At 46.7% G+C, this 14,647-nt stretch overlaps 1 protein-coding gene across 6 annotated transcripts in view; it reads right to left on the bottom strand.

Annotated features, from left to right (window-relative positions):
• Window positions 1-14,647, bottom strand: part of Nf1 (neurofibromin 1) — a 175,105-nt gene that overhangs the window by 101,742 nt on the left and 58,716 nt on the right. For 3 of the 6 annotated variants that reach the window (XM_065431661.1, XM_065431663.1, XM_065431662.1), the window contains exons 18-20: window positions 12,103-12,274; window positions 11,875-12,042; window positions 7,214-7,353 (exon numbers count right to left, since the gene is read on the bottom strand). In XM_065431661.1, the coding sequence (XP_065287733.1) occupies window positions 7,214-7,353; window positions 11,875-12,042; window positions 12,103-12,274 (480 nt within the window). The remainder of the gene's footprint in view (window positions 1-7,213; window positions 7,354-11,874; window positions 12,043-12,102; window positions 12,275-14,647) is intronic. The other 3 variants (XM_065431664.1, XM_065431665.1, XM_065431666.2) reach the window with 1 other exon arrangement.

The raw sequence follows: 14,647 nt of genomic DNA, 5'->3' as shown, positions 1-14,647 counted from the left end.
TTATTGCAAACAGTAGTCGCTTACTGCAAACTTCAGTCGCTTGTTGCAACGTACAAGCTGGCTGCACTGCTAGATTTACACGGCCGCCACATTTAAATGCAGCATAAGATGCAGAAACGTTACAGATTGGCGGCGTATCAAGGGAAAGATAATACATGGAAGCCAATAGGACTTAGGTTGGGACCACGAAAACGCGACGTAGCAGCCAGGAAAACACAGCAGCAAGGAACATATCAAAGGGGCTCCACTGTATTAGAAATGTATCTGCTAAAAGTCAATTCCTTTTTTCTTGATTTTGTGCATGTTTTGATGATACGAGTATTAGGTGAAATGAATATTTCTTGTGACCCCGTGAAATTCATATCATCGAGAGTTTACTGTATATGAACAGTCCATTCATTCGCGCCGTCATTGTCACCATGGTGTTCTGTATAAAGTCCAAGGGATAACATCGTCGCCATGCGCCATATGCTGTATGTGCAAGCGAAATCGTGCGAAGGTGAGTCGAAGGTGGCGGCTCAACTCACGAGCGCAAGGAAAGAAAGCAGGGAGAAAGCACGCCGTCTTCTGTCACGTGCAAGACACCAGGAGGAGGGGGGCCTGGGGTGGGGGTTCTGCTCTAGCAGCTGCTGTGTATGGCATGGATACACGGGCCCTATCTTGAAAGCAATCTGCGATGGGGACAGAGTGCATGTGCTGAATGCCGACAGCTTCGTGTGTGCTGTGTTTTCGTCGCTTAATTCACGTTGAAGTGAGAGGCAGTACGAGGATCACTCCGCTCGCTGCTGCTGCGGCGTTGCCTCACTCCACCGTTCTGACAGTGAGTCTGTGCAGTGATCGAGAGCAATGTGCTCCCATTTGCTTGTGTGCACGACACCATGCTTGGTAATTTAGTAAGCAGATGTTTACACGTTTATACGGCCAATAAAACTACTATCCTTACATCGTATAACTAATTTGCTATCACAATCGATGCTTCGCCTTTCGGGCAAAACTTAGACTTTTTTTGAAAGCCATTTCCACATAATAAACCAGGGCGATTCCAAAGCACCTAATGCTTAATTTTCTCGTAACGTAAAATAATTCCAGTCTCTTTCATTCCAAATCCGTCATTAGCCCTTCGTGATAGGTCAAAATGGCTCAGGCCTTGCCCATATGGGCATAAAAACAGATTGGAATAGTTCTGCGCTATACCAACCTTGGGACAAAGACGCCCGCCCACTGAGCCCGTTGCAGCACTCGCCTCCCTAATATCTAGTTCACGTGCGGTGGCCTCAGCCTACCTTTATTTGTATTGCGCCTCAGCTAGGAAGACCCGCGCCACTCGACCTGCACAACCGTATTCTAGGTCCCTCTAAATGCAGCCGCCCTGGCCATTCCGACCCCTGTGACAACAGCCGGGAGTGGCCACGCCGGCCACTTCCAGCTAGTCCAGTGTTCTAAGAGCGAAAATTAAGAGAAATTGTGTGGGAAGTGCCATTGTGTGGTGTGAGGAATGTGAACGGCTGCACTCTTTTTTGGAAAATGAATCTGATCACTGTTCGCGGCCACTGCCAGAGCCCACATGGCGAAGCCATTCTGGCATAGTGTGGCACAATACCAGTCAACTTTCTGTGTTTGTCGCAGATTGATACAGGAATCAGCTTTTCTATCAAAATGACGCAATTGGCGCAAGAGTCCCACCCCTGCGAGATTTACCTGTATAACATGGGTTTGATTCTGCCCAGCACCAGTGACGCAAGTTGGTGTCAAGGAGGTTCATGAAATAGTGGCACATACCGAGTGTCACATATCTAGTAACCAAGGTCGGTCTGACAAGTGGTTTCGAACCGGGTTCCCTCGGCAGAGAACCCAGTGCTCTATCGAGTAGACCTTGGGCTACCTAGCGACCTAAGTTGGCGTCAGAGGTTCGTTAAAGAACGGCACATACCCAGTGCGCCTAACTAGGGACCCAAGTTGGTCCAACAGTTAGTTTTGAACCAGGTTCCCTCAGCACAGCAGCCCAGTGCTCTACCCATTAGATTATGGACTGCCCAGTGACCCAAGTCGGTGAGAAAAAGGTTCACCATAGTGACCCAAGTTGGTGGAAAAACAGAGACACAGGCAGGCAGACAGATAGGCAAAAGGACAGATACCAGAAAGTGCATGGAGTTTCCTAGAAAAGCTAATTGGATAAATAACAAGTCATTTGAACACACTTTCGTAATCAGGCTGTAAGCAGCATGTTGTCATCATGTTATGCAAGAACTCGTTTTCTCAGCATCCCTGGTCGTCATCTTGTGATGGCAATGAGGCTGGCAAGGCTGGCTTGATGGTAGGCTGCTGTAAACACAGTTTTCGTTTTTGTTTCATATTGCATAGCAATGCCCAAGGAATTTTTGAGAAAATTCTCTTGCAAGAACAAGGAATTTTTTATAATAGAGTAAATAATCTAATACAGTGGAACCCCACTGATACGTTCCTCACTGTTTCGCAGTCTTGTTTGCCTGTTACGTTCCCAACTTAAATCTCATTGACTCCAATGCAATATGTTCCCATTTGATACATCGTCATTCTGTAATGTTCCCGCATCTTAGGTTGTGTTTGAATGCGGTGGTTGAGTGACTTCAGCGGTGCAGAGGGAAATTTGCTCTCGCACATTGCTACAGGCGACCAGTACTTTGCAGCAAGCAATCAGTACACTGCAACAGGCGACAGATACATTGCAACAATTGACTGATCCTTGCAACAAGCAACTGATTCATCGCAAGAAGCAACCAAAGTTTCACAAGCCAGGCACTGCACAAACATTGGAGAAAATGTGCACAAAGCAGTTGGTGAAGCACCCAAAAAAGCGTGCATCTGTTAAAAAGTTGAGGGAACCATGCACACTGGGCCAAATCATGTCAAAGCAGTTGAGCGCAGGGCTACATTTAATTGTGCAACACTACACTCACTGCAGAATGGACTCGCCAATGAGTATATACAATGAAGTGATTTCGCTGCATCCCAGTGTGTAGCCTTGACAGCAGTGCTTAAAAAATGCATAAAATACAATACTCAATGAACAAATCTTGACACACCCATATTTCTGATTTCGAATGTTATAAGCATCGTGATGCCATCTCCAACTCCAATGCAAACAGACATTTTTTCTTTGCTTGTTTTGGATACGATGCTGTCTCGTCTTACGTCACGACATTCAATCATATCAATATGGTTGGAACACAGTCAAACACCATTATAGCAAAGTTAAAACATCTTTGTTATATCTAATATACCTTATAACCATGTACAGTAGAACATTGTTGATACATTCTCATTACATACGTTTTCGCAGCGCCAACGTTCGCAATGGAGAGCACAAAAAATGACCCAGAAGAGTTATGCTCATTTTTTACTGGTTCATACATTCCCAGAACACACAATGTCTTGGCATGAACATACAGCTTGTCACCAAACTGCAATCGCATAATAGGTTTTCCGGCTGCTAGATCCTATGTAAACAAGAAAGTGCGCGAGGTGCGCACGATCAAAGACAGTACACAACTACCTGCCATGTCATCTCCCCCGCAATAGTCGCCCACCCATCTCACTTGAAAACGTCAGCATGCAATCAGTTTCTAATTTCTCAGTTATCGCACGGGGCATTCACAGCTATCATCGTCAATCATGTTTCGATAAGCATCTTCACCTATTTGTTTCACAGCGCCTGGTGCCGTCGAAAGCGTAGCGCACGCTTTAATAGGCAATAACCGAAGCGCGACACCGTTTCCTGCTGCAGACTGTGATCATACACGTTTTCCGGCTGCTAAATCCCATGTGAACAAGAAAAATTTGGAAGACACTTAAGTTTCGCTTTTAAGAGCGGAATGCGACAGTTTTCAAAGATCCCCGACTGCTTCTCACACTTCCCTGCAAAAGCAGCTTATGTAACTGTAATGTTTACCAGAAAACGCTGGTGGCAAACGCTATACACGAAGGCGGGCTTTGTAGTAGAAACACGGCCTCTTGCACGAGGCACGTTGCGGCAGAGGCAGGTGGTGTTGCAAGGAAACAAGCTTTTGAGATTTGCCCATGCAAATCTGTGAGGCCATGGCTGCTCTATGAATGATAGAAACACTGAAAATGAGATCTGTGGTTATTTTTTTTGTTTTCCCATAGCATAATGATGTTTTCTCGTATATTCAAATTAAAATCCCAAGCTATCATGTCTGTAGGTTGTGTGTACGTCGTATTTTTCTGTTTTTCTATGTACTTTACCTTGAGAAATTAAATTAGTTCAGGAACTTCCCTGCGCCACATGGAGGGCCTGCGTAGTTGGGTACGCGAGGTTAAAAAGTTTTTCTGCCGAACGATGTGTGACGCTAGATGCAGGACGCGGGATGCCGGACGCAGGACACATTCAGGGGAAATATAAAGTTTTCCCGACGCTTTGCAATGCCAGAAAACTGCAGTCTCTTGGATGCCGAAAAGAGGCCAAAAGATCGCAGGCAGACTTACGCCGTAGCATTCCATGGGGTCTGCTCGATGAGCAAAGTTTTACCGCTCTAAAGAGCACTTCTGGTGCTGAAACATGCCGGAAAGCACAAAAGAAATGTCCCTCCGATTATAAGTGTCATGTTCAATGCGCCGAGCTGCAAATCGGGAAGATGACTTTGGGGAAGCCGGTCTAAATATTTGCTCACCGCTCGCCATAATTGGCCTGCATCGCAGTGAAACACAGCCCCTAGCTTCATTGCACTTTTGACAGCACAAATCGACCAATAACTTGCCGAAAACACAAAAAATCCGAGGACCACCAGAGGCAAGTCAGGCTGTAAATATGGCAGGTAAAAGCAAGCTGCTGTTTCCTTGGTGATTTTCTCGAGCTGGTCACGCTCGATTTGCGCTATTTGACTTGATACAAGCACTTTAAATGCATGATAGGGTCACTGAATTTTGTTCCTAGGCACTTGTCAGTGGCGTGGACAAGACGGTGCATGAACACTGACCCCCAAACCATAAAATTAGCACAGTGTCATCGACAACGATGCGCTGAAAATCTATCCTTTCGCAAACTTCACGGCTGCACACCTCGGGAAAAAATTGCCCAGTGATCATGCAAAGCCCCTACTGCAAGATCGTTCAGTTTTCACAGTCGCACTGTGTACCCACAATGAGCAGCTAATCGTTTTTTGAGCACAACAAACACTACGTCAGACTCAGGTCACAGCATTTGCGGCACTTCCCAGCGCAATACTCTCGTAGTCTTCCGTGACCGCCGCACCCCCCTATCTAAGTGGCCACTGCCTTCCCGCCCTCATTCGCTCTCCAGTCTGCAAGCCATTTGGACCCCAGTCACTCCTCTCCCTCGCCTTCATGTTAACTCCTCGCCTCCTCACTGCCAGTTCTGACGTCGCTGCTCCTCCAAAGCTGTCTTCTTCTGGCCTGCCTTCCAAGCACAATCTTCCACTAATGGGTGCCCTTTTGCGGTTCCTACATCTTAGTCGCCACAACTCCAACTGCCTTTCTTCCGCTACACATGAAGCCGATGCCAGCCGGCCATTGCAAGCGTCGCCATCACCAGCGCGCACTGACGAGGAAAGCGTGATGCCCTGTCAACATTTTGAAGCGTCCGCCTTCTGCGTCGCCCACCGCATTGTCCCTTTGGCGCTGACGGCACCTGCGTTTGGATCCGTGCTCCATGCCTTGTGATTGTGTAGGCTTTTCTGACGACAATCGCTGACGATGCCAGCTTTTCCAGCGCCGTCGTCAGCGACCTTGACAATGACCAGCCTGACAATGACTGGACTTGCAGCAATCTGTACGAGGCTGTTCATAAAATTGCTGGCCAAGAGGTAGAAGACGACTTCAAGACATTCGCATTGGCTCATGTTGCAGCTCCTGTGACCGCCCCAGCGATTGACGTGGAGATAATTGACGCTGTTGGTGGCCCCCACAAGGACGAAGAGCCACTTAAAGTAACTATGATGCAGACGCAGGAGTACATATGCCTGCTGCGAAATAAGGTTGAATGCGTGGGCGGCGACCACGGCCTCGTGCAATGCTTGGTCAAATTAGAGCAGGGGTTGCTCAAACCCGGTAAGAACTTGAAGCAGCCAAAGCTCACTGCCTTTTTTGCACCTGAATAAAGTTTTGCTTCACTAAACGCATTGTATTTTTATTCCCTCGCAGTTGTGGCACAATTAAAGCTCGACTGCTTTAGCTTTTTTCGAGTGGTTGTGGTCGCTTATATTGAACTACCGCTTATATTGAACTACCGCTTATAACAAATCTTTTGCCGTCTCACTGACTTCGTTATAATGAGGGATTACTGTATTGCGATAGGCATCTTCACCTATCTGCTTTACAGCACGTGGTGCGTAGTGCATAGTGCCATTGGTAACGCAATGCACGCTTTTAGTAGACAATAATCCAAGAACGCTGCCGTTGCCTTCTGTAGGCGGTGCGACGTGGGCATCATGTTTCGATTCGGGGGCACCCTGCGTCGCCCACCAGCTCAATTTCACTTCGGTTTGCCGTCGCTCCCTTAAAACACTATGCAATAGAAAAATAACAAAATGCGTCTCGGGCCGCCAGAGCACCACCAGCTCGATGCGCTTCGGCCTCTCATGCTGCAACGATCCACGCAACGGCTCACGTTATGTAGATGTCAAGAATAGTCGTCTGTCAATTTTTTATTTAGTTACTTTGGATTGTACATTTTTCCGGTTAGCTTGTTATTTCTCGTAGTTTTTTCCTGAATGTATGAATGAGGTTCTACTGTATTTGTTACATGCTAAAATTGGCAAAACCCTTTTTAGAGTTACTTTTGTTATATCTAAAAATTTTATATTCATGTTTATTATATCAAGGTTTGACTGTTTTTACTTTACCTAGACCAAATTTCTTGGTAAGTACTGTGCTTACAGTACTTACTTATAAGCACTGCGAAAAAGAGAAAGAAAAGCATATATTATGCCTACTAATTTACTTATTGACTTGCCATGAATTCCAAACAACACTTTCATTGCCGATGTAGTAGTTTCTGAACCAAAGTGACACTCTGTGTGGCAAAATGCACTCACTCTGTGCGTCACTACATTTCCCTGTGCCACTGTGGTGTGACACGTTTCCATCCTTTCCTATTTGTGTCTTTTGACTATGACACCTTACCAGTCTGACCAGACGACAATCCTAACTCCGCATCAACTGCACACACTGACAGTGCAGTTTTCGACCGTGCACCCACCTGACAATGGTGAGCATCATGGCCTCAATGCTGGTGACACCCAGGTGCTCCGTGGTGTGGTCCACCCGATTTTCAAACACGCTCTTCATGATGAAGATGACATGCTCAATGAACTGTGTGTTGGTGTCAATCACGGTCACCTGCAAGTGCAACAGAAACGAGGAAGAAACAGTTGCATGGCAAGCAAGTCCCAAAAGAGCACTGCCTCCTAGACACATATCAAAACAGACGTCCGAAAAGTGTGCATTTACACAACAAAGGGTAAACCAAGGGAGACCTTGTACTGGTCAGAAGACAAGCACACACGACAAGAAAGAATGCAGTGCAGTCTTTTGGTTTAGAAAAACATTTGTGAACCTTGGCACACATTCAGAATAATGAATAAAGGGAAAATGAGACATCCACCCGTTCGTAGCTATTGCTACAAAGGAAACCTTCTCTCCACCTTGCGGGTTTCCGCAGAACTACTACGTCAAACTCTTGCCTTTGCTTCGTGTTGTCGACAAATTCGACTTCGCCCTGCCGTCTGTTAGCCGCCTGGTTAGCTCAGATGGTAGAGCGGCTGCCCCGGAAAGGCGGTGGTCCCGGGTTCAAGTCCCGGACCAGGACGAATTTTCTTCAACTTTGAGGCTTTTCTTTCGAGGAACCCGTATGGGTTTCCTTTGTAGCAATAGCTACGAACGGGTGGATGTCCCATTTTCCCTTTATTCATTACTTCTCTCCACCTTGCGGGTTTCCGCAGAACTACTACGTCACATTCAGAATAAGTGCTGCACGCATGGAGTGCCAACAGGAATACAAGCAGGTGTGCTCAGCAATGTCGACAGTCGGGTGAGTTGGTGACCAATCACCTTAAAATATGTGAACCAGCATACAGTACACGACACAAAGAAGCAGAATAAACGATTGTCTTGCCCGTTTGCTCGGCTTATTTGCATTGTGTACTGTACACTGGTTCACCCGTTAAGAAGTGCGCTCACTTAAAAGAAAAGAAGAAAGCAGACTGTATCCTAGTACATTATAAGTACCCTAGTAATGTAGTGCCAAAATATGAGTTTACACATAAGTACCTACTACAGTTTAACCTCATAATAACCAAATCTACAGGGAATGCGAAAAACTTCGCTTTCACGAGAATTTTGTCGTTGCGAAATGAGACAGCACAGATAGGTAATGCGAAGCAGAACGAAACTTTACTGCCAAACTTCCACTAGCCTACTTTTGGAAGCTTGCAGGATACGGAACCGCACTGCCGACAGTGCAAAGTGTGACGAACGCGTCGACCAGTATTGGCAACACTGCCGTGGAGCGGTATTCTCAGTCAATTGCTTTCGGAGATACGATCATTTTTGTAAGATTTTGTGTAATTCGGCACCGGACGCGGAGCAACAGCGCTCCATGCACAGAGCATCATTCCTCCAGCGCACACTATTGCCCGTAGGCACCGACATGTCCTGTGCCGAGCGCGCAAGTGACCTTATCTTGTATACCCAAAGGCAGTCGATAGAGATTACGGCGCCTTTGCCCAAATCTATGTCCGGCACTAAAACCCCTATTGTTGAAGCAGCGAATGAGTATTCCAGGACGATCGCTCATTCACGGCTCGATGCGTGGCACTCCGTGCTGCAACCGCCATCTTAAGCGCCATAAATGATTCCATGTCAATGGGACGTGGATTTCCTTGTTTCTGTTGCATTTTTCTCACCAAGGCACACATTACGCACTGCACTACGTGAGCAAAAACTGTCGTCACATGTCGGTAGCAACATGCTGCTGTTTCAAATGGGCGATGAACAAACAAGATGGCGGCCACAATGTGTTTCCGGCGCGATTGCTTCTGGCACTTGGTCGTTTTTAAAAACAAAAATGGCGGCACCTGTGCAAGTGTAATGTGGTAGTATTTTACACAATTTTAGTGCAAAGCAATTGCGTTTGAGCACATTTTTGGAGCCTGCTAGCCTTGCACGAGTAGGTAATATGTGGGATTACGTTCCAGCAAATTTTGTTGATGCAGGATTGTAGTACAGCAACACTTCGTTGTCGAGAGGTACGAAATGCATTGAATCTTATGGGCATTCGCTGGGGACACGAAAATATTTCGTTGTTGCGAGAATTTCGTAGCCACGGGATTTCGTTATCACAGGTTTCGACTGTATTTTAGGCCTAACACTGCAATCTGACCGTCCATCGAAGCCAGGTAAATGACTTGGTTTCTAAATCTAGCAAAAAAACTAAAATTCAATTCAGTATAACTTCGGACATGTGCCACATAGTGCTGAAAATATCACTTATCTGTCCTTTCTTCCGCCCATTTTAGAAAATGGCTTTGGCTTTTTCTTTCACTTTCTTTCTGTTACTGATTGTCAAGAAGGAAAGTCTCGGTGACTGCATGTCACCAAATACGTTGTAAATGTTTAACAAGGTGTTAAAACACAAACAGCAGCTAGCGACGGGCAAGGCATGGAAAATATTAAAGGAGAGAGGGAGAAATAAAAGAGCTGTTTACAACAGGGCTCAGGAGTACACCGAACACGTGCACAGAGGCAACACAGTGTTGAGCTTCTGTGCTGCACGACAGGGCAATTGCTTCTCTCTCATGCACATAAACAAAGTGTCCTTAGTTTACATTGAGGGCGCCTCACAAATGACGTGCACCACGACTGCCATTTTTGCCTGTACCACATCTACCTTCTCTTCCTTCTTTATCACGAAAACTCGCGTGGTGCAGTGCACCATCAGTGCCACTGCTGTGCATGGCACATTAATACGGCATGGCCCACTATATTGCTGGCCACCACTTGCCAAAAATATCGCCTTAAGGAAACAAGACCCCAGGAAAAGGGCAGAAATCTAGGCACTGTGTATGTAATTTGTAGCCACCAGCTGCCATTTGGGTTTTGAAAGGTAAACGAAGGTCAAAAACTGGCACATATACCAAATACAGTGGAACCCCACTGCTGTGTTCCTCTATGTGTTTTCCCAGCTGCTACGTTTCATCCTGGTCCACACCAAAGTCCTACTGACTCCCACATATTATGTTCCCATTTGATGCACTGCCATTCTGCAATGTTTCTACAACTTGCATTGCATTCCAAGGCGGCGGCTGCGTAAATTTAGCGATGCAGAACATTAGCTCTCGCACGGTGCTATGAAGACGATAAATGCATATGTTGCAAGAATCAACCAGTACATTGCACCAACTGATTGCAACAAGCAACTGGCACCTTGCAGCAAGCGACTGGTGCGTTGCAAAAGCAACAAAGGTTGCACAAGCTAGGTGCTGCTGCACAAGCCAGGCGCTGCACAAGTATATTGGGAGAAAACGTGCACAGAGCAGTTGGCAAAGCGCCTGAAGGAGCCCGCATCAGTTAAACTTATCAGGAACCATGCACACTGAACCTAATCCGCCGAGCTCAGGAGTAGATTTATTTTGGCGCCAGCAAGTCTTACAGGCATTGCATAATTGCCGGTTCTCCTTAGTTCGCTTCGGTTAGGGGTGTGCAAATATTTGAAAATTGCGGATGTATCGAATATTAATTTTTAATATTCGTATTTGATTCGGAAACTAGGTATTCGAAAATTTTCGAATATTCAAGTGGATACAGATATTCGAAACAAATTGAATATATTGCTGGCTGTGCAGAAGCAAACATGGTTCTTAGCATTTATTTCTATATAATGTGAAAAAATCTGTCTGATTTTGTTCTGAATTTTGCAATAATCCCATGCTGCTGGCAAAACTTCACCTGTGAAACAAGCTTAGCCACTGCACGTCGAAGCTGTGCAGGAAAGCCAGCCTTGCAGTAGCAAGGGGTATGGGTTTGGGAACGACGAGGGTGCACTTTTGCGCAGGTTCTACCCCCGAGTCCTGAGCTTATTGCTTGACAGCAAATGTGACGAGTGACGGCTGGCACAGGGTCAAATGGTTCAGAGTTTACAGGAAAGTGACGGCGTTTAACAAGGCACAGTTTGGCGAGAACAGACAACTAGCCAAAATGACTCAATTTTCTAAAGCTAACGTGAGCCAAGTACACAATCTTTTAGTATAACAACTTGCTAGGTTAACTTTTTTACCAATGACAATGTAATTTCAATGTTCCAAGATGTTAAAATAAACCAACTTGCTAATAAATGCATTTGCATATCATTATTCAATATTCGATTCAGTATTCAATGCTAAGTATTCGTATTCGATTCGTATTTGAAAATCTTGATATTTGCACACCCCTAGTTTTGGTGCAATAGAGCTGTGTGGTGAAGCTTATCGAGAATGGAAATGGGCCACTGTTACAAAAGATTGTAAATGTCCCTTAATTATACACACGTGCACGCGCCACCCCGTCACAGTACAAGCAGTGAGGCGTCTAATAACTGCACTGGCAGCCATTCAGAGCTGTTACTGACGTTGTGGCGATTGGCAGCCTTCCTCACCGTTACGTTCACCCGGCTGTTACGGTCCGGCTGTTACGGATTTTTTCCCCCAGTTCCTTGAAAAACACATCAGTGGGATTCTGTTGTATTAAATAAGTGCCAGGCCTAAATGCACAGGCAGCTAGGGGTGCCCCTTTCTGGGAGTTAAAAAGAAAGCTTCACATGCACGCAACGCGGCACACTTATCGGCTCGTCGATCTTGCCAGCGGCGTAGCACAGCCATTGCGCACCATTTTCATGCCGAGGCAGAAATCGGTAGTCTGTCGGTTGGTCCCACTCTTTTGGTCGGTTGCGTGAATGCTGCCCGCCTTTGGACCGCGCGTGGCCCTGCAGTCACGCGACCGATTGGGCCGCGGACCGGCGTGCACGTCCAGCTTCAATGACTGTCCCTCGCCCTCCTGTGCGGAGGGTGCAAGGAGTGGTCACATACCAAATGGGAACCGGGCGGCTCCGCTCACCTGCCCCTGGGGGTCGAAGAACTTCTCGACGATGGCCTTGATCTGGTCGAAGAGGATCGGGTACAGGGTCGGGCTCATCTCGTGGGCCACCAGGTCCTTGACGTGCTTCTGGATCTGGGTGCCAAACTTCTCGTTGTGGCACACCAGCAGACGCAACAGCTGACCCACAAACCTGCACACGAACGGTAGAAAGCTCACTCAGCCCAAACGTCACTGTAGTAAGCTTTAGTCATTCACGTGGATCAAAGTTGCGCAGTGGTCTGTTGCGCAGTGGTCTTGACTGAGCTAGTTTCATCATCATCGTCAGCCTGGCTACACCCACTGCAGGGCGAAGGCCTCTCCCATACTTCTCCAACTACCCCGGTCATGTCCTAATTGTGGCCATGTTGTCCCTGCAAACTTCTTAATTTCATCTGCCCACCTAACTTTCTGCCGCCCCCTGCTACGCTTCCCTTCTCTTGGAATCCAATCGGTAACCCTTAAAGACCATCAGTTATCTTCCCTCCTCATTACATGCCCTGCCCATGCCCATTTCTTTTTCTTGATTTCAACTAAGATGTCGTTAACTCGTGTTTGTTCCCTCATCCAATCTGCTCTCTTCTTATCCCCTTAACGTTACACCCATCATTCTTCTTTCCATAGCTTGTTGCGTCGTCCTAAATTTAAGGGGGGAGACTACCCTCGAATACCAACTTCTTTGTTTATTGAGATATCTTAATGAAGTTTTCAGGATAGACTCGTAGCAAAAGCATTAGTGGAAATACAAAATTTCATGCACTTATGCTCACTGGTTCTCAAGTTACAGCAATATGTCAGAATGGTGCACATGGTTTTCTCATTCCAGGCCTGGAGAATATTTAAAAGGTGCTGCAACTGTGAAATTCATGATGATGAGTCCCAGATGGATACCTCAGGCCAAGACGGAGCCCTTTTTTTAAGTTTCCTTGCAGAAAAATTTTAGCAGACCACCAAATTTAGTGTTGGTGATTAGGATTTTATCAATCAAATTTTGATTAAATATCCCAAATCACAGACACAATATATAAAAGAAATGGGCTTGTCTTGCCCTCAGAAATTTGTTCAGACACACAATAAAAAGAACCTCTCGAAATCTGGTGAGCAGTTACAGAGATATGGCAAGAACAAGCATCCTTACCAGCCAGCATCCTTACCAGCCAAAAAAGTCATTTTGAGAAAATGAGCGTTGAAAGTTTTGAGCACATATATTGGTCTAAAATGACCTTGCAGTATAACTGGAGACACCTTTCCACCTTCTCTTGCGTTCGCTTCTTGGTCTTTTTCAAGTGCAAAGAATCTTTCTCGGCTGCACCTTGAATGGCCAGGTGGCCAGGTGTTAGCCCCACTGATGAACATAGCTCTTGGGTGGCCCTGTGGCAGCCAGCATTATATCTTAAAAGTGCCTCATGCAGTGCTGCCTCCACAGCAATCAGCGACGCATGCTGCTCTATGGGCATCAGGGACCACAGCACGGAGTGAAATTATTCGGATGCATTCTGCGTCTTTCTCAAGGAGAAATTTTTCGCCTTCACTTGTAGCGGTGGTAGCTTAAGGATTGTGCTCCATTGCTCGAAATTTCCGCTCCGTCGCTGAGATAGCGCCAAGTCCTCGTTGCACAGCAGCGCATTTTTTATCTGTCGCCTCTTTCTCCTCACATGTCAGGAAATGTGTTTACAAGTGCACATTGGACGATGCGATTGCACTGTCCTAGGCAGATGAAAGAGAGGATATGGAAGTCGCTGTCGATGAGCACGAGACACAAGGCCCACTCGTCCCGACAAATTCTTGCGCCGGTGGAGCAGGAGTCACGTAGCAAGAAGCATCGACGCAACCACGCTCTTGCATAGATGAAGCAGAAGCTGCCCCACAGGAACCATCGGTGTGATCATCGTCGGTGTGCGGGCAAGCTTCATAGAATGCTTCATTGCACCAAACGTGTGTTGCGTCTCGAGTTTCTTTGGGCGCATCGTGGCTGACCGCACAACAATCGGCGGGCTAAATGCAACAACAATCTCGTAAAAACGATTGAAAATCGTCTCGTAGAAACGGTAGAAACTTGGAGAATATGCGAACGGCTGCAAATATAGATGATGGCAAGCGGAACACACAAAGGGCACCAGCGATGGAGGAGCCGAAGCAGACAACGGCCGGATGCATTATGCAGGAGACCACGATGTCAATGCATGCAGCAGCCAATGGGAGTCGCAGGCTCCCCCGCGTCCTTGAGGAGCGCGCGCTTCGCCCAATCTCAGCTTTGCGTCTCAGCCGCAGGAAACTTGAAAGCTCTCACAAGCCCTCCAATCATGAACGATTTATGCCTCTCCCATGCTGCCGCCGCCATCCCAGGTGGCGGGAAAAAAGGTCACAGGAATGCACGAAAAAACAACACCAAAATGGGGGTGCTCGGGGGAGCGGTGGAGAAATGGCACCAAGTAGGGGTATTTTGAGTGCTTGCTTGCTGCAGCTCGAGGGCTGCTGCGGCTCGTTATAAACTTTATTTGAAATAGTTTTGTGATGAATTAGACGC

The sequence above is a fragment of the Dermacentor albipictus genome, chromosome 2 (assembly GCF_038994185.2).
Source record: "Dermacentor albipictus isolate Rhodes 1998 colony chromosome 2, USDA_Dalb.pri_finalv2, whole genome shotgun sequence".
In the NCBI taxonomy this organism is placed as follows: domain Eukaryota; kingdom Metazoa; phylum Arthropoda; class Arachnida; order Ixodida; family Ixodidae; genus Dermacentor; species Dermacentor albipictus.
This window is presented reverse-complemented; position numbering and strand designations above follow the sequence as displayed.